This window comes from Thermobia domestica, chromosome 8 (genome assembly GCF_964235325.1).
Source record: "Thermobia domestica chromosome 8, izTheDome1.hap1.1, whole genome shotgun sequence".
In the NCBI taxonomy this organism is placed as follows: Eukaryota; Metazoa; Arthropoda; class Insecta; order Zygentoma; family Lepismatidae; genus Thermobia; species Thermobia domestica.
The window spans coordinates 196,592,553-196,613,786 of NC_137461.1; the positions used below are offsets into that span (position 1 = coordinate 196,592,553).

Here is a 21,234-nt window from a genome sequence, read left to right on the forward strand (position 1 = left end):
CACACAAGAATGTAAAGTAATAGTTTTCCCATCAACACCACTACCACGGAAAGTTTCTTGAGTTAGTTCAATTGGCTGATGTAATGTACTATTCCACTGTTCGAAACACTCTTTGTTAATCATAGAAATAGACGAACATGTGTCAATTCCCCCAAAGTAATGCTTTCCCAAAACATATGCACGCACAAATGTTGCAATTAACCGTTCACGTTGATTAGGGAACTCTTGAGTACTAAAAGTAACAGACGAATTCCTGTCCCTCTTCTTCGCGTCTTGTGGTACATAGTTTTTATTACTCGTTTGCTCCCTACTATTCGCCTCACGAGTCACCGCTCACTATTTGTTCTCCTATTTACCGCCACTGTCCTTGCTCGTACTCGGCACTGGACAATACGATGATCACCTCCACAAAAGTAACAGTCTATTTTTTTTCTCCCAATGTTGAGTATTACGAACTATAGAATCATAACCCAACTGATTTCGCTGAAAAACGTCATATTTTTGAACTTCTCTTATAACCACTTCTAAACTTGCAGGGTATTCGTATTTAAACAATTCTTATCTAATTTGAGGTCTAAGTCCCTTCATTACATTATCCAAAATGACAGTATTATCTTTAAGACCCATACAAATAATGTAACTATCAATAACGTCATTTACAAATGATACTGTATTTTCACTTGGCTGCTGTATTCGTTCTACAAACGACCTTATTATTTCCCTTTTTCCTAAATCTGTTATAAATTTCGCAAACAACGAAGAACATATTTTAATCCAATCATGCGTTAACGAAAACAAATGCAATAACTCATTATGAAGTACGCCAGACGTTTTACCCAAAGCTGCTATTAATACAGATTCTATAGGAAATAATCCTAACTTAGTAACCCTGTATACAGCCAACATAAACGAAAATAACTGTCTATCATTCAAACCATTACAATTCGGAATTTTATTCATATATTCAGAAAAACTACGACTTGCAGCATTTACTGTTATTTTATCAAAACACGTATTAAATGGTATAAACGGCTGATCAGCTGTTGCTCCTACACCTTAACTAACGTTACTAGGTCTGCTATTATGTAATCGCTTATCTACCTGATTTGAAGGACAAGAAGGTGGGCTGTCCTAAAGCGAACGCATAGAGCCATGACCTTCCAGAACACCACTACTAAACAGCAAATTATTTACAGCACTCAAGGTCGTCGATCGAATCGTATCACTACAGGTGTCTGTACTTGACCCAACAAACGGGTTACCTTGCGTTTCATCACTAGTAGAACCAAACAATCCGGAATTATCTGTCAAGAAGGACATATCCCAGTTCCTATTTACTACTATTCCCTGATCACCATTTTCGAAATGATTTAAATATAATTGTGGTCGGTCAGAATCCATTATGCCCCGCTATTAACACTAACTTTACAAGAAAAGAAAAAAACAAGCATATAATTTTACATATATCTACACACATATACCAGACTCTTAATTTCCTTCTTTCTTTTCTTTCTTTTTTTTTGTTTTATCTTATCCTCTTTATCCACAATTCTCTATTTTTCAGTTTATTATAACTAGTGAGCTTCGTAAATTCTAAACTACCCATTAACTGAAATGAGTTGCTAACAAGAATCTTGTGTAACATGAAGCTGCCCGTAATAAGAATAGCTCCACTGTTATCGGTCAGGAATGCACAACATTCCCCACATTTAATTCAGTTATAAGAAATACGGATAGTTTAACCTTCAATAAATAAGCGTATTCTATTAATATGCAATTCTTTGTAACTAAATAAGGACAATCTAGGGTAAAGGAAAATCTAAGTTTCAAAAAAATCCTTTATAAAATATCCGAACTTGATAGGAACAATTTAACATTATCTGTATCGACTGAAAACAACATCTAAATAGAATCAACTACAATATGAATATTAGCCCTATATACGTATATGTCTCAACAAAGACAAAGTCAATGCAATCCTGTTACAATTTGACTAACAATTTAACCTCGCCTTACATATCAATGTCTTCACCATATATAATGAGTATTAATCTCTTTGATATAATATATATATATTAATACGTAACTCACCAGATATTATATATACAATAATTTTTCACTATAAGCTCTAGGCAGCCACTAAATATATATAACACTTATAGGAACTATAAACTTTCTTTTTTTCTTGACCGGTTATATTTTTGTTAGCAACTGACCTTTATCCAACTTCAAAAATTTACGAACGCAATAATTTCGAAACTCGCCACCCTTGGCGCTACCTACCGTAACTCTAGCGGCTAAGATTTTTACTAATACAAGATCACTAATTAAACCTATTCTTCCAAATTGAAGCATAATTCATAAAATTGAATCTCTCAGTACAACACTTACGTGACAAAAGTCATGGGGTAGCGGTTGGGCAGTAAGTGATGTAGCATTACATCGCAAAAATCCGGTGGAACGGCGTGAAAATGTTTCAGTACTGTCAGTTTGATTTTTGTGAGTGCAGTGAAACGACGCGTGCCATGGTGATAACAACATGATCTTAATTATGGGAGTTTAAGCGCGAGAGATAACTAGTGCTAGACGAATGGGACATTCGATTTAGGAAGTGGTCCGAGAATTGAATTTTTCCAGCTCCAGTGTTAATAGTGGACTGTGTGTATCCGATTGCAAGCATTACGGCCTATCAGGGACGACGCAGTAATCGTCCATGTGTGCTGATAGCCCAGGTAATAAAGGGTTTTTGTCGGGAAAGATTCGAGACAAGCTGAATTTTTGTCAGTTGTTAGGACTCAACTAGAGGTGCATTTTCTCAAAAGTCCCCACTCCTCCCTCTTATGCTTTCCCCTTCAAGCCCCTTTAACATTCAATTTGCAAGGTTTTTGATTATCGCTTATATCTCCGTTATTATTAATCCGATCATCTAAGTCTTTTTAGAGTCATCAATAATTTATATATACAATTCTTGTCTATATTGAAGGCATTTAACACTATTTACAATATATACATGCTATTGTTCATAATCAATTGCGTCTTGATCTTAATCCATGGTTGCTGCGTTGTGACGTAAGAGACTATTACAATGTTCGCACGTAGCTGAACAATTCATATCTGACTTCCGACACCTACAATAATCACCACAATCAGTTTTGCAAGCACACGACACTAAACACAACAAATCATCTGGTGCAAAAGGCTTTGAAGAGGTAATTGGTTTAAGTACTTTACTTCCTCTTCCTTTTCGTCTTACGGACTCCAGTTTCCATACCCATTCAGTAGCTGACAAATTAGCTCCCAACCGTCTCTGTAGTTGCAAATAAATCCTTAGTGAATCTGTTGACATGTTTCTGTTGTTAGAGATAGTTTAGCCAAATCGAAATTCGATCTCAAATTTGACTTTCTTGTGAGCATAGTGAATTTGAAGTATCGGGCTTCATTCAAGTTTGAGTATCTCTTCAGGCCATATAAAACGTTCTCCACCTCTTAGCAATTCTTCTTTGGAAATATTGTCTTCGGTAAACATCAAAGCTTGCTTCTTAGCGTCAGACGAGGATTTCAGCATTTCTACTGATTTTACCTTTCCTAAAGCATAAAAGCAAGACGTAGTGTCGCAGCCAGTCACTGCATAGGTAAATAAGAGACTTCTGATTTCTTTGTTTTGTTAACCAACATTTGAATGTTCTAAAGTACTTTGGTTTGATCCTTACCACCTATTTGTTTACAAAACACATACTATTTATTTATCTTTCTCAAGAGTAAGGGCCACTAAAAGGACCAATAAATCGGTATCGGAACCTACAACATTGATATTGGAATACTGATTTAGTTTTTTTTTATGGCAACCTACAGTATATGAACATTAGCATCTTCCTCTACCGTGTATACTGATATACCCCTTTTGTCCAATTCTGATGCAATTAGCTGCAACATTTTTTCTTGTTTCCCCTATTTTCTAAAATGTTTTCGTTGGCTGTAAAACATTTTGAGTTATCCTCAAAGTTTAGTTTGCATGAAGTTTTATTTGCAGCTCTTCTGTTTTGTTCCTCGTGTTTAGTGGTCGAATGTTCCGGATATCCATAAAAAATTATAGAAGCATTTTTCTTCATAGTTAGATATTACATAGTCACAATAATTTTTTAACTATTTCTCCATATGTGGAATCACTCGGTAACCTCAGATAATGAACCAGAAACCCTTCATCCACTACAAATGTCGTATCACTTACATCAATATCTTCTTGCAAACCACTTTGGAATATCTTCACCAATGAGGATTCAATGCCTTTACGGAGTGACACATCATCCAAAAGAGATGGCGGTCTAGATGCTAGCTCATATGTTAGGTACTCTTTTAATTTGTTTGGATTGTCAAAACACAGAATATTTTGTTGAAAAGCTGTTGAGGATTGACTGTCACTTCATTTGACCAAACTTTCATTTCTTTTGGTTTAACTTGAGTTTTCACCATGTTTCTTCTATGAAGATGTAAATCTCTAAACTTCTTGTCTTTCATTTTTTCCATCGCTGCGATCCCTATTTCATAAGCCTCATCACAATGACAGAATCATCAGACACATATCCAAATGATAAAGAAACAAGTTCTCAGGATATCTTAGTGAGCGGATTGCTCTGTTAGCCATGTAGTGAACTTATCTAAATCTGCCTGGTCTCTTTTTCTTAATCTGCAGATGTTGTTCAGTAAATGTTATAGTAGTTTCCAAAAGCTCTTCAATGGCTTTCTAAAGGGACTCTAAAGCCGACAGTGAATTTCATCGGCGGTTTTTCAGTCACCTTGGGACATCCCTCGCACACGCCTTACAGAGTTTTGAAACCTGCAGTTTTAGATAGAGCAGATATGACTTCCTTTGTGAGTTTTTAAGCTGCACTTTCTACCTTGAATAGTTTTTGAAATACACGCCTCTGGAACTCACTTTCCCACAGATGTGACGACGCGTTATATCTCCGAAACTAATGGCACTTGACCAAAGTTAAAGAGATCTTTTTTCTTCTTTTGCTATCCCCTACACGGTGGTTGAGAGTTTTAACACTTATTTTGTAATACCCGATATATATATCCTTAGGGTTGCCAGATTTTGTAAACGAAAAACCAGGACACCAACCTTAGATTATATATAAGGTCAGGTTTCCTACTCATTTAATTGGAGTCAATTAATTACTTGTCTTTTCCCGGTTACTACTCACAATTTTCCAGTTCACTCTATACGCAATTAATACAAATAAAGCCATACTAGTGATGTAAAAAGAATGTGAAAAGGTAATATAAGAAGATCTGCTTGGCGTCCTTTACTCCGAATTCCGATTTGTTGTGTTTAACAGTTCCTAAATATTGCGCCAATTATGACACACCTTTCCATTTATGATTAAAGAGATTGTTTCTTTGTTACCTCATCACCTGAGTCAGAAACACTACCCTAAAAGAAATACAAATTTAACATTTAGTAAGAAAAAATACATTTACGCTAAATTCAGAACGCTTAAAACTAAATCTCTTGAAAGACTTACACAGGCTCTCGAAAGTTTGGCAGAAAACAAAATTCAGTATCAAAATTAAACAAGACACATACCTTTAATGCCACTTCTTGTGTTAGAATAAGCTGTTACGGAATTTTAGCCTGAAAATTACTGAAGATTTTATCAGATAAAGGAGAAATTTATAAATCCAAAATTAATGAAAGCATCCACAGCATCTTTAGAGATATTTGTCCATACATGAAAAAATATATTAAAGACAACTCAGTTCTCAGAAGAAACTGTGCCTGAGAAGAGGGCAGTCAGGACGAAATAATTTAAATGCGGTTAATATGCAGAGACTGAGAGCAGTACCGCCATTGATGATTAAAGTTCCAATAATGAAGCAATTCTGCACTGCCGCTTGAAGTAGAAAACAACTAGTAGTTAAAGCCCGTCACAAGGAAAAATGCGTTCATTTCCATTGAAAGTAATATTCAAAAAATTATTTATATAACATATGCTCCCTGTTAAATATTTTTAAAATCCTTTTCTCCCGCCCCTCTGGAAGCTAAACTACTCATAGGACGAAGGAATGGATGTGATTTTAAACTTAATTGGCTACACAAATCTTCCGAAAACCTTCCATTTTTAGGCGAGACATACTTTCTTTCAGGTTTTTTTTTCAATCTGTAAAAGGAAAACCGGGACGAACAGGCGTCCAAAAAGCCTTTTTCGGGATTGTTAATTCTTTTATCGAAAATGGGACTGTCCCGGAAAACCGGGACGTCTGGCAACCTTATATATCCTCGTTGTTTTAAGACTTTTGTTCATTTGTTTGTTTGTTCTGTCGAAAGTTCATGGAAGTGACTCTGGTCCCTTTTTGCAATACGAATATACTTGGAAATAATCTTAATATTTGACTCGATAAATTAAAACATTAAATTTTCTGCGTATTACTTTTGATAAATTAAAATAGTCCAAAGGTACTATAGTAACAATGGAATTTCATAGTAAGAAGACGTAATTTAATTATCAAAGTTCAGTTTAAATATAAGAAACTAACTACTACATTTACTTTTGTGAAATATACTATTTTGACCTATATAGCTCTAACAACTGGTCTGTTTTCAAGAGCTCAGATTTGCTAAAAAAAATGAAATTAAATAGGCTTTGAACATTGAATAAATAAGAGATGTTAACTTAAAAGTCACATTTAGTAAAAGGTACGTCCAAAATCTATACTTACTTATCAAAAATTCTAAAAATATTAATTAACCATGGGTTTTCCTAATGATCACAAATGGGATCAAAATAACAGAACATCACATCTTACGATGCAAACCATATGAAACACTCCACTATTATGTTGACATATTAAAGTCGACTAAACAATTTGCAAGGAGCGGCTGTCCGGCACCAGTATATTAATATACACACCGTTTTAAAGCTAAAGAAGCGCTCTACAACTTTTATTTGAGCATTTCTACACATTATCGAATACACAAAATTTAAAATATTAAAAAACGGAAAAAGTACACATAAAAATGTAAAATTTTACTTGTTTCTACGATTTTTTCTCTTAAAATACTAGACCTAGCGAAAGTTGTTAAGAATAACTTTTTTTAGATCGTGGTTCAAGGAAAAGGACTGTAAAAGAGTTTGAAGATCGAATTAATAATAACGAAAATATGAGCGATAATCGAAAACCTTGCAAATTAGTTGTTAAAGGGGCCTGGAGGGGAAAGCACAAGGGGGAGGGGTGGGGGACTTTTCGGAAAATGCACCTCTAGTTAGGTTCTAACAACTGGCAAAAATTCAGCTTGTCTCGAATTTTTCCCGACAATCATGGATTTTTTCCTTTCATTTCCTGAGCTATCAATGATTATGACCGGCAAAGTCTGGGCTGACAGACAAGCGACAGTGCGTAAACTTACAGAACGAATCAATGCATGAAGTCGTAGCAACGTATCTCAGAAGTCAATGCAAGACAATATGGTCTGTATCGGATATCTTACCCGTATACAGACATGAGTGCCGCTACTAACTATGGGCTATCACTATAGGCTATGGGATATCACTTTTATAATATTCGTTTATTAACTTACAATTGTCTTTCCAAACTTTCAAGGTACCATTGTTTTATATTTATTTGTGAATGCATTCAAAATTTGAGCTTGCTTCGGGTACAATTTAACATTATTCGACTGAACTATTTTTTCTCATGGGCTACTTTGGCCTGATATTGAATAATTTTAGGGAGTGAGACTAAAAGTGTATTCGTACAATGAAATAAGTAAACAGACACTCGCGAAGTAAGCATGTCACCATTGGTACGTATCAGTGAACAGGAAGATCTATGCTATTCCAAATCTGACCTATTCCTATATCAGGTATCCCCCTTAATAGATAGGTTTCTTGTTGACTACGCCACATGGATCGACAAACGAGGAAGTATAAACAGAAGTGGCGAAGAGATTAAAAACACAAAAGTATTTAAAAAGATGAAATCAAGGTTATGTAGTTATTTGATAACGAAATGTCTTATTAAGGATATAACAATAGATGCGATGGCTAATAAAAGATAGCGGGAAAGAAGAAAAGAGCTATTGATGAATGATGCTAAAAAGGTTAATTCGAAGGTCGAAACCAAAAGATTGGTGATTCATTGAAATGCATAGAATCTTCTCTGTTAGCAGCGAGAGACGGCGAGTGAAGACTTAATTCTTACAATGAAGTTATCTCGTTTGAAACGTAATCTAGAATAGTAAGTTACAGAGGTCTGGGAAGTCATATGACGGATTAACTAAAGAATAAGGTATTTGTGCTACCAAGTGCAAAATTCATCATGCGAATTAAAAATATAGAACTCTTAACCTTCAAACAACGGGCTTTACGAAGTTAGGAAACTCTTACACTTGTTTTCTAGGATTTACGTAATTTGAAACTTAGTTCAAATCTAGTAACGCAGCTTCCAGATGATTAAGAAACACGAAATGTACAAATAAATTGCATCAAATATTTTCCCATGAAGCCTGGTTTATTGGTAAGAAAGAAATACTTGGTGTGACTGCAAGTGCAGAATTATTCTTTAAACTCTCTTCCTTAGGTTCAATACATGTATATAACAAGGATAAGAGGTGTCGCATACGATGGATTTGTATATGCTACGGTAAGCAACACGAACACGAGCATAAGCTTAGCCTTCCCAAGCAATGAGACATCCTATTTTTATAATGGTATTCTTAGTACATGGACGAAATTCCAGTAAGTATGTTTTCATTATAGAGTTCATGTAGCTACAATTATCTATATGAACTAAACTAAAATTAAAACTTATTGCGCTTTGTGGTGAACAAACAATGTGTGTGTCTCTTTCTCGGGCTTCTCCCGTTTCTTTATTCTCCCATTTACCACTATCACCATCTCCTTAATCCTGTACGTTAAACTAAAAAATGAATTTTCTGGCGAAAAATAGCTCCTTAAGAGATTTTAGTTGAATGATGTGTGATAAGTACAGCCCGGTTTTATATGCAAAATGCAGTTTATATTAATATGCAGGAAAGTATGGAAAGTATTGTTTCGTTTTCGACGGACTTGTAAGGATTCGTTTGAGACGCGTATATTAGCGCATATAAGTGCATATTCTGAGTAAATTTGGATGTTCATGTATATTTCGCAAACTTTGCAGTATACTGCATATTTCCGAATTTCATTCTTGCATATTTGCATATTTGAGAGTATATCACAAGAAAAATATTTTATAATTAAAGTGAACTGAATCACTTTGTAAACGCAGATGTAGATTTTTTTTTGGTAAAATAATGTTGTGATTGTTGCTCACAATCCTAGGTAAATTCACTTTCGATTGCTTAGTCATTCGTTCTTTTTCACATGCACCAGTTACTTCTTCTGATGTAGAAAAGAACTTTTCTATCTACAAAACGTTTCTCACTGATGAACACAGGTTGTTTACAGAAGAAAATCTAAGGAAGACGTTCATAGTTCATTCCAATAGAGGTCATTAAGGTATTGGAACTTTATTTTCTTGGTGTATATTTCCGTGCATGTGTTAAAATTTTAATGCATATTTTAGTGAATACTTTTTCATATTTTCGTGCATATTTGCATGCATATATCGGGGTTTGTTTGTGCACGGAAATCCAGGCTCTAGTGATCAGCATGTCTACTACCTATATCATTAAGTTATTATTTCTGGCTTTCTACAAAGGAGTTCGCCACCCTAACATTCACTTGAATTCTCAATTACTTGTCAATGGTGGATAAACATAGAAAAGTTTATGCATCTATCGAAAATCTCTAACGTTTTGCTTCATTACAACCAGGGGCCTCATTCGGTACCAGTCTTCACAAAATTTACCGAGCGCAATGCAACGCAAAACATAAAAAAGCAATTATAATTATTAACGCAAAGTAAAACATTGTTCCAAACCATTACTAAATGGGACCTCAGGTATCGCACATACATTTCTGAAATGTGAAAATCTTGTATCAATTGTTATACGAGTGTAACACGTTGTAACAGTTGAGAAAACTTTAATGGGCATTACAATTAGGTACGATAAAAATATTTTCAAGATTATAGAGAAAACATACGTTTATATACAGTCTGACAATTACAGAGGAACAAACATACAGCTGCGGTCAAAACAGCATCCGATGGAGCATTGTCGTGCTGTACTATTAATTCATTGTATTCCACAAGGGCGACCTTTTCTTTCTCACGCGTTCTTGCAGTTTCATCAAAACCTGCTGAAGATTCTGCTTATTCACTGTCTCATATGATAGTACCTTCAATCTGGAGCAGAGAATTGCTATTAAAGAACACAATGAACATGACCTTCACTTTCGATTTGCTCTTGTGTACCTTTTTCATTTGCGATGATGAGGGAGTTTTAGGATGCATGGATTGCCTTTTTGTTTCAGGATAATACTGAAAGATCCACGTCTCATCACCAGTGGAGCTTTTCGTTAGAAAGTCCGGTTCAGCTTCTAGGTGTTCCATTGTGTCACTGCACACGTGCTTCCGGAAATCCTGCTCCTGCCTGAGGTTTTTTAGTACCATTATAACACAAATTTTGCGCATGTTCAAATCGCCATGAAAAATTGGGGGGAGAGATTCTTTATCGATACTCACCATGTCTGCTATCATTCTAATGCCAAGCCTGTGATCAATCCAGAAAATATGGATTTTTTGCCACATTTTCCCCTGTTGTTGCTGTGAAAGGACGACCCGGTCTTTCATTATCATCAACGTTCTTGTGTCCCTCGCTGAAGCGTTTATGTCACTCAAACACTCGCTTACGTGACATCGTATTATCATCATACACATATCCTCCAACAGTTTCACACGCTCACTCAGTGATCTTAATTTCACAGGGATTTCAATTTAATGCGTTGCTCAATTTTCACATTTATCACTCTTCCGGCATCATGAATACACACCTCCCCTTTCAATGGCTGTTCATAGACTAAACCTGATTGAGAGGCAACTCATGTATATCATTCTCTTCTATTAGGTTTAAGGTTACTTTGCCCACATGAGCTCCTCACTACTCCACCTATGTCACTGACAGGGTTGCCAGTCCCGTTAATTTTAGTCAGGCTTCGTATATCATAGGAGGAAGTCGTATTTTAAACGTATACCGAAAATAGAGCATCTCTCGGATCCCTTACGTTAGATGGGTGATACATTATTTCTTTTAAGACTCCATCGTTTTCACCGTCTTCCATCGTCTTCAAAATATCTGCTTTTAACGTGAAAAGGGGTAAGTTCCAAATACTTGCTCAATATAAAAGTGACGTCGTGGTTGCCTGTCTGACCATCACGGAAAAGCGAATGAACCATTTGAAATGAATTTTCAAACAAACTTAGTACTTACAAGAAAATTGTTAGCTGCCGCTCTCTGGAAATTTGACACAATTTGGACACGATTTAGGGAATGGCCAACTATGCATAAATTTAAACTTTCAGGTAAAAATGAACGCAAGCTGAAAAGTAATAAAGATTTGAAGTTTAACATTGGAAGTCATTGTGAAAAGGCGTTGAAGGTGCAAATGGGAAATAACGCAAGTTCTTATAGGGTTTGAACACAGAACATCTTATTAACAGATTATTTACCCTAAAGGCATGGCTGTTTCTTCCTCTTGTCTAAATTGTTTAGCTACGCTCTAATTGGTACTAATCGATTACGGTTACATCGAAATCTGTTTCTTATTGTGTCCCAACGCTAAATTTCACTTCAATCCCCATAACTTCTTCCCATGTGCTCCTCTACCTGAATGTTCATATTTATGTATAATTTACCATTCTCTAATAGTGTCAAGTTCGCTAGCGGGCGCCAGCTCACCACTTCCTAGTTATCTTTGGTCGAGCTTTATCATGTTACTTTCACTACAATGCATATTAAGTTGGGAAAGGAGGATTAAAAATGTACCCCAAAAAATAAAGTATCTTACGAATCTCTCATCATAGGAAAATGAAGCTTAGCGCGTAAACTGCTCACTACAAATGTGTGACCACATGCTACACTGTAAAAATTCTGCCTCTAGCATAAAAGGGATTGGCTGCTACAATATCTAAATTTCCATTTTCTGTTTATAAACTGGCCAAACAGGAAACGTTTTAACTGTTTAAAATGAATCTTGAACATAGCTAGCAGTTGGACTCACTTGAATCTTTATCATCTTACTTTTATAGTAATGCTATCCTATTCGAGTAAGGGGTTTAATTGTTTTCCAAATAATATTTCCATAAAGTCATTCTTCTCGTTTGAAGGAAGATGATTTCAACTAGTTCTTATAAAGATTTCCCCAGCCAATATTTTAAAAGTAATTGTGTGTTCTATTTTGTGGTTTTTAAAATATATTTAACGGTCTTTTGAGCCCATATTAGGAATCTAGAAGCACAATTATTGGAAGCTAAGACTCCGAAGCTTATAATTGATCACAGTGGTTCAGTGAAAGGTCAGTTTATATACACCATCGCAGAACCGTATATTCCAGAAGCCAACCGAATAGAAGTAGAAACCGCTATAAAGAAATTAAAGAAACACAAATCTCCGAGTGTCTTAGACGAAATTCCGGCTGAGTTAATTTTATCTGGAGGCGAAAAATTGTGGAGCAGGATAAACAAACCCATTCTCCTTATCTGGAACAAGGAAGAATTGCCACAAGAGTGGAAAGAATCAATCATTGTTCCAATTCACAAGAAAGGCAGGCGACAAAACTGACTAATAATTATTGAGGCATTTCTCTTCTGTCAACATCCTATAAAATACTTTCAAATATTCTATTAGCAAGATTGACCCCATACGCAGATGAAATTATTGGAGATTATCAGTGCGGATTTAGACGCAGTCGATCAACTATCGACCAAATATTTACCATTCGCCAAATACTCGAAAAAAAGTGGGAATACGATACCCCGATACATCAACTATTTATTGATTTTAGAAAGGCGTACGACTCGGTTAGGAAAGAAACATTATACAACGTTCTTACAGAACTTCGAATACCGGGAAAACTAATTAGATTAATTAAGATATGTTTAAATGAATCCCAAAATAAAGTCCGAGTAGGAAAATTTTTGTCCACGAGGTTTCACGCCGAAAATGGCCTGAAACAAGGAGATGCGTTGTCGACATTATTATTTAACTTTGTTCTTGAATACGCTATAAGGAAAATCAAAGATAGCAACCAGGGCCTAGAACGGTATTCACCAGGTTATGGCATATGCTGATGATGTAAATTTAATAGGGGATGATAGGGGAACAATAGAAAGAAATACAGAGCTCTTATTAAACGCTTGCAAGAACATGGGTTTAGAAGTAAATGCAGAGAAAACTAAATACATGGAAGTGCGTCGAGAGCGTAAAACGGCAAATTATGGATGCGTTAAAATATTAAATAATACTTTTGATAAAGTGGATAGTTTCAAATATCTAGGATCAATGTTAACGTACGAAAATCATATTCACGAAGAAATTAAATGTCGACTGAAAGCAGGGAATTCGTGTTACTATTCGGTACAAAATCTCTTGTCGTCGCGAATTCTGTCGAGGAATTTGAAGCTTAAAATATACAAAACGATAATCATGCCGGTTATTCTGTATGGTTACGAAACATGGTCGCTTACTCTGAGGGAAGAACATAGACTGAAAGTATTTGAGAACAAGATCCTGAGACGAATATTCGGACCCAAGAGGAACGGGAATGGGGAATGTCGGGAACTTCATAACGAGGAACTACATAATTTATACGGTTTACCCAACATTGTTAGGAGGGTCGTCAAGTCTAGGAGGCTTAGATGGGCATGTCATGTAGCTAGAATGGAAGGAAGTAGAAACGCTTTCAAAGTCTTCACTGGAAGACCAAGCGGAAAATGACCATTAGGAAGACCTAGGCTCAGATGGGAGGACAATATTAAGATGGATCTCGCAGAGATTGGAATACAAAGTAGAAACTGGATGCAGTTAGTTAAGGATAGAAGTCAGTGGAGAGCTTTTTTGAACGCGGCATTGAACCTCCGGGTTCCATAGGCCATAGAGTTAGTTAGTAAGTTTGATCAATTTTTGAGTTTACGTGAAACTCATGCACGGTTTATACATTAATTGCGACCCTTCACGGATAACAAACCAATAATCTTCACTGGCACTTACGATATCTAAGAATGATTGATTGGTTGGTTTAGAGCTTGGCATCAGTTTCTGCTCTAATTTTATATGAGACATGGGCTTAAAGCTTAACGTGGGATCCCGAACCAAATGAACTCTTACCACAAATCAATTTCCTGGATGGATTGATTCCATAAAATGATACATTTTTTTCCAATCTCACATGTGTATTCCTAATAGAAATATGAACTTTCAGGATATTTTTCTACTCGTAAGAACAGTAGTTTATTAATCACATTCTGATTAAATAGTGGACATAATTTCTATTTTCTACATACTGAAAGATTTCATAATAAGAACGGAAATCTTAGTATTTTCTTTCCTCTTCTCTTTATGTTTTCACACACAGATGAGTATATCATAAATAATTTTTTTTTTTGTTAAAAAGTGTCCTCACTTAACAGTTAAGACAGAGATAAGAATTTCAAATAACGTCTGAGGTAACATTGCTTTGTTCTGTCGCCCTATAGCCTTCCGCGGTGATTCACTGAAGAAGTGGTTCCTTGCTACTACATCTAAAAAATCGATGCTTGTTATATTTGTTTTGAAAAAATAATTAACATATAATTATATTTGTATATGTGAAGAGTAACTTGTTTCTTTGCTTTCTTTACATCAACAACAATGAAACATGATTCAGCTAATAAATCAATATAAAATCTTACTCTGGTATTTAATACATCCCCTCGCATTCAATCTTTTAGTGGGGTGTTACGTCTATGGTTTAATTGATGTCAATAAAGGTACCTAAAGCTACAGGTTGTATTTAAGTAATCAGAATTTTAGCTTGCAGAAACGAAATGCATATGAATCGCGGAGGGTCAGTCAGTCTCTGATTTTCATATTGCATTGGGTAACAGCATTGTTTTAAAGTTACAGAATACAGAAGTAACTCATAAAAAGATTCAAGCACTTAATAGCATTAAAAGTTCAGGTATTGATTAAAATGAAATGAAATGAAACTTTTTATTTGATTCGGTGAGGAAGTATGGATGTCACACGGAGGAGAAAGCCAGTGAATGGGCTAGGAATAGAAGATCACAGACAACATAAATAGACCAGGAAAAAGTTCTGGTTAAAGAAGAACGAACCATTTTTGTGTCAACAATCTGTCTTCCAAGACAAAGCCATGAGACATCAACGTTCAGTTGGACTTCACATATACTACAAGATTTAATTATTTTCACGAAAGCTATCACAAGACATATTTTCTAATGTGCTGTGAGGGAATTAAATTAATTCCTCCATCCTCGACTGATTCTATATCCAAGTGTTAAGGAATGAATCGAAACTTTCAGATACACGTATCCCATATTTCACAAAGCGGAATATTTGTTTACGAATGTTATTGTGGAACATTTTTTGATCAGTTAAGTAAATACGTTCATTTCTTTAATGATTTTAATTGTGTACCGGTGAATCATTGAAAGCCGCAAAGAAAATAATATGCGACGTTGCTACAAAATCAAACATATATATATTTCATTAGAATTTACCATTAAATTCTTCACAGACTTTAATCCCATTTCCTACTAGGAAATGATTTTCTATCTGTGGAAACTTGCAGTATGGGGAGAATTGTATTGCCCTTTTCAGTGTTATTTTTTATGAATGTTTTGTTAGCATCAAACAACAAGGTTATTTTCAAAGATTGGAGGAAGACATATACCAAGCTTCAATAAAATCGAATAATTTGAAGAGAGTTGTGGTGAAACAGGCAGACAGAAACATAAATCTGGTTGAGTCAATTGTAGACACTTGGTAGTTTCGTTTCAATTACTTGTCTGTTTACTTTCGAATGTAAGTTTATTTTTATATTTACTAATGCAAAATTATCTCAAACATCCTCACTTGAAGTCCTTACATTATTACCTTAAAATAAAATTTAAAAATCTAACAGAATAAAACCATATCTAAATCATTAATGCCCATTAAATAGCTGTTTCTTTGACGAAAATTGAAAACGCAGAGTGTACTTGACGAAGAGCCAAACATGGATTAATTTATTGGTAGGTAAGAACGTTATTCATTACACCATATACAAAGTACTCACGCGCTGCATTCTTCCTATAAACTTTAAACATACAAATGATTTAATATTACTTTGTGTGGAACTTAAGGAAACAGTTTTCCTGTTTCCCCTGTTTGTTACATTATTTGTGTTAGGTATTATGTAAACTGCCATTGCAAACGTAAGTTTTATTATTTTGTCAGGATCCATAGGTTTAAGTTTTAATAATGTCAATTACAATATTAACCGAACATTTTTCTCCTATCTTCCATTGTTTCAATAGGCAGAAGATACTATCGCTCGAATATATATATATATATATATATATATATATATATATATATATATATATATATATATATATATATATATATATATATAGATAGATAGATAGATAGATAGATATTTGAGCAGACTTAATCTACTTTTCGTTGTTTTTATGTCTGTTATGGTGTTGTATGTGTTCTGTTTATACTTTATTCTATGTAAATTAACAATACCTTGTAATATTTATTTTTAACGATCTCATTTTGTTAGGAATAAACATGAAAAAACATAATATCTATATGCTAACGTACGTTGCTAATGAAAATATTTCAAAATACTTGTTTAATGATTACAGGAAACTGAATGGTAGCATGTGGCCATCCTTTGATCAATATCCTGAAGCTGTTGGTCCTTTGATAGATGCAGCAGTATTTTCAATCTATGACACTGGATGGATAAACCTTCACGAGGCTATTCAAGATGCAACGTTTGTGGCTATAGACTCCATTGGCATTCCAGAATTTTCACAAGAATAGACAACTTATTTTCCACTACAGCATACAGAAAACAATAGTTGATCTATTTGTATTTCTTTCCTACCTAACTGTTTCACCTAACAATCAATTAAGTTCCAACGATATTGATACAGTGAAAGCAAATTTATAGCAAAGAACGAGAAAATTATGTACTTTTTATTAGATATATAAACTTGTTCAGTGTATTCGTCCTGTATAAAAAGACGTCATATTAGATGATGAATTTGTTTCCTTGGTATTTACCTACTGTACCACAAATAAATGAATGAGTATAGTCAAGTTTCAGGTCTGGAAATTCAAACATAAGAACAGATACTGTGCCAATATATTTTTCAATAAATGTATGTTACTTCAATGAAATACTATATTCACAAAAGGTAGCATTACAAAAATATTGTAAGAATTTGTAGTGCCCAATCTTTCCTTGTAATGTAATCAGTGTGTTTTTAATTCTGTTCTATTTATTGTAAACGATATCGCAAGTGATAGCAGTTTAGAGTGTTTTGTTTGTATACAATTTAAACACTTCCTAACTTGTTTTTACGACATGAAAGATGGTGGATTTATGTAAACAATTGGAACAAAGATATTAGTTAAGAATTTCCACCTTGTTTTCTTATATTAACAACTCTATACTTATTATATACAGAATGATTCTTTCGCTAGAGTCCCAAAACCATTGTCTAAAACGATTCTGTTAATGAGATAATAACTTAAAAAATTGTATACACTTTCCTTCAACGATGCAAAACATCTACTGTCCATATTTGATGTTGAAAATGATTTCCTTACACGCCACACATGAATGTGTTTTTAAAAATTTTGGAATACTTTTCTCAAGGTATCTATGTTAACAACTCGAATCTCTTGAAGTATATTACCTTTGCGTTGTTCGATTATGCGGGATCTGTTTGTGTCCAGCTTACCCTTCAATAGCCTGTTAAGAAACGAAGTTTATAGTTCTTGAGACATAAAATTAACCGCGATATTTAAAATCGGATATGCAAAATTTAATGGCTGTATTTTGATCTTTCTAATTTGGCTGGAAGTACTCTGTAAGAAAAAGTACTTCCTCTCAAAATGGAGTTAAACATACAATGGAAAATCAGATTAATACATAGAATGCCGCTCATGTGCCCCTTTCAATATTGAAGAACATAATTTTGTCAAAACTTGAAATACCGTGGTAACTAAATTCTAACTGCTGTATTACATGGTGAACAATAATGTAGCTGACAGTTTTTCTTTCGCAACAGACTAGATAGCCTATCCAGACTGAAAGTCAAATTTCTAAGTAGAGTATAGAAGTAGTAGTCCCCCCCGTATATGCAGCCGAGTCAGCAAAAATTTTTGTGACGTCATAGGTCAAAGGTCAATGACCTTAGCCCGGGGTCAATGACCTAGGGGTACATAGGACCACCCCCTCTAAATTTTGGCAGGGGTACCTTGGCCCACCCCCTAAATTTTGGCAGGGGTACATAGGACCACCCCCCTTAAATTTTGGAAATTGCCAAATCTAAAAATTGGGTGTGGTAGCCTAGGACCAGGGTATGTACCTCTATTAGTATTGGGGGTCTATGTCGTTCCCTTTCATGGGTAAAAAATTGCCAAAAATTGAAATTTCGGGGGTTTTTGACCTAATTTATCCCCTTTGATGAGGTCCTATTACCTTATACAATTATATGGGCGTATACAGGGGTTCATTACCTTTCATAAGACATGGGTATATTAATGCACCCCTTGAAAAATTCGGGAGGGGTACCTTGGCCCACCCCTTAAATTTTAAAAATTGCCCAATTTAAACATTTGGTATTATAGTATAGGACCCTAATATGTATTATGATAAATTTGGATGGTCCACCTCGTTCCCTTTTAGGGGTACCAAATTGCCAAAATATAAACGTAAGCAATACGTTATACCACGTGTTTGGTTTTAGGCCTAATTATGTGCTTGGATGAGGTCCTATTACCTTATACAATTATATGGGCGTATACAGGGGTTCATTACCTTTCATAAGACATGGGTATATTAATGCACCCATTGAGAAATTTGGGAGGGGTACCTTGGCCCACCCCTTAAATTTTAAAAATTGCCCAATTTAAACATTTGGTGTTATAGTATAGGACCCTAATATGTATTATGATAAATTTGGATGGTCCACCTCGTTCCCTTTTAGGGGTACCAAATTGCCAAAATATAAACGTAAGCAATACGTAGTACCACGTGTTTGGTTTTGACCTAATTTATCCCCTTGGAGGAGGTGTTATTACCTTATACAGTTATATGGGCGTATACAGGGTTTCATTACCTTTCATAAGACATGGGTATATTAATGCACCCATTGAGAAATTTGGGAGGGGTACCTTGGCCCACCCCTTAAATTTTGGAAATTGACCAATTTCAACATTGGGTATTATAGTACCGGACCCTAACATGTATTATGATAAATTTGGGTGGTCCACCTCGTTCTCTTTTAGGGGTACAAAATTGTCAAAAATTTTAGTACAACCACGTGTTTGGTCTTTTGGCCCAATTTATCCTCTTGGATGAGGTTCTATTTCCTTATATGGTTATATGGTTATGTATAGGGGTCTATTCCCTATCATAAGACATAGGTACATTTGTGCACTCCTTTAAAAATTTGGGAGGGGTACTTTGGCCCACCCCTTAAATTTTAGAAATTGCTCATTTTATATATTTGGTATTATAGTACTGGACCCTAACATGTATTATGATAAATTTGGGTGGTCCACCTCGTTCCCTTTTAGGGGTACAAAATTGCCAAAAATATAAATGTAAGCAATACGTTATACCACGTGTTTGGTTTTTGGTCGATTTTATTCCATTTGATGAGGTGTTATTACCTTATATGTTTACATGAGCGTATACAGGAGTCTATTACCTTTCATAGGACATGGGTATATTGATGCACCCCAGGAGGGGTACCTTGGCCCAACCCTTTAATTTTGGAAATTGCTTAATTTCAACATGTGATGTCATAGTACTGGATCCTAATATGTATCATGATAAATTTGGGTGGTCCACCTCGTTCCCTTTTAGGGGTACAAAATTGCCAAAATATAAACGTAAGCAATACGTTATACCACGTGTTTGATTTTGACCTAATTTATCTCCTTGATCAGGTCCTATTACATCATATAGTTATATGGTCACGTATGGGGATTCATTTCCTATCATAGGACATAGGTACATTTGTGCACCCCTTTAATTTTGGAAATTGTCCCTTTTATATGTTTGGTATTATAGTATAGGACCCTAATATAAATTACTATAAATTTTGGTGGTTCACCTCGTTTCCTTTCATGGGTACGAAATTGCCAAATTTTAGTACAACCACGTGTTTGGTTTTGGCTCAATTTATCCCCTTGGATGAGGTCCTATTACCTTATATGGTTATATGGTCATGTATATATTGGTCCATTTCCTATTATAAGACATGTGTACATTGATGCACCCTTTAAATTTTTGGAAGGGGTACCATGGCCAACCCCCTTAAATTTTGGAAATTTTCCAATTTGAGCATTTGGTATTATAGTACATGCCTCAACATGTATCATGATAAATTTGGGTGGTCCATCTTGTTCCCCTTCATGGGTAAAAATTGCCAAAATATAAACATAAGCAATATGTTGTACCATGTGTTTGGTTTTTGGCCCAATTTCTTCCCTTTGATGAGGTTCTATTACCTTATATGGTTATATGGTCATGTATATGGGTTCATTTTCTATCATAAGACATGGGTACATTGACGCACCCTTTAAAAATTTGGGAGGGGTATCTTGGCTCATCCACGCGGTTTTAGAAATTGTTTAATATAAGCATTTGGTATCATAGTACAGGACTCCAATATGTACCACTATAAAATTGGATGGTCCACATCGTTACCTTTTCATAGGTAAAGAACTACCAAAAAATCAAATTTCGGAGGTTATTGACCCCTATTTAGCATGTTATATGGGTATGTACAGAGGTTTATTACCTTTATATGTTTATGTTCCCTTTTAAATTTGGGAATTATCAAATAACAAAATTCGGTAAACGTTTTCTAGGACCCATTGGTGTTCCTCTTATGGCCAAATATTCAAAATTTAAATATTATTGACCGGCTTTATTATTGAATAAGTACAGGATGTATTACTTTTTCATAAGACACATGCGTATTTGTGTACCAATCTTAAATTTTGGGAGGGGTACATTTCTTATTGTCATATCAATAATTGGTAATTGTTCT

The 21,234-nt window shown here is 34.9% G+C and overlaps 1 protein-coding gene across 1 annotated transcript in view; it reads left to right on the forward strand.

Annotated features, from left to right (window-relative positions):
• LOC145691907 (uncharacterized) overlaps window positions 1-21,234 on the forward strand; it is a 117,568-nt gene that overhangs the window by 26,660 nt on the left and 69,674 nt on the right. The window contains exon 5 of the mRNA XM_081767212.1: window positions 8,581-8,738. Within this exon, the coding sequence (XP_081623338.1) occupies window positions 8,581-8,738 (158 nt within the window). The remainder of the gene's footprint in view (window positions 1-8,580; window positions 8,739-21,234) is intronic.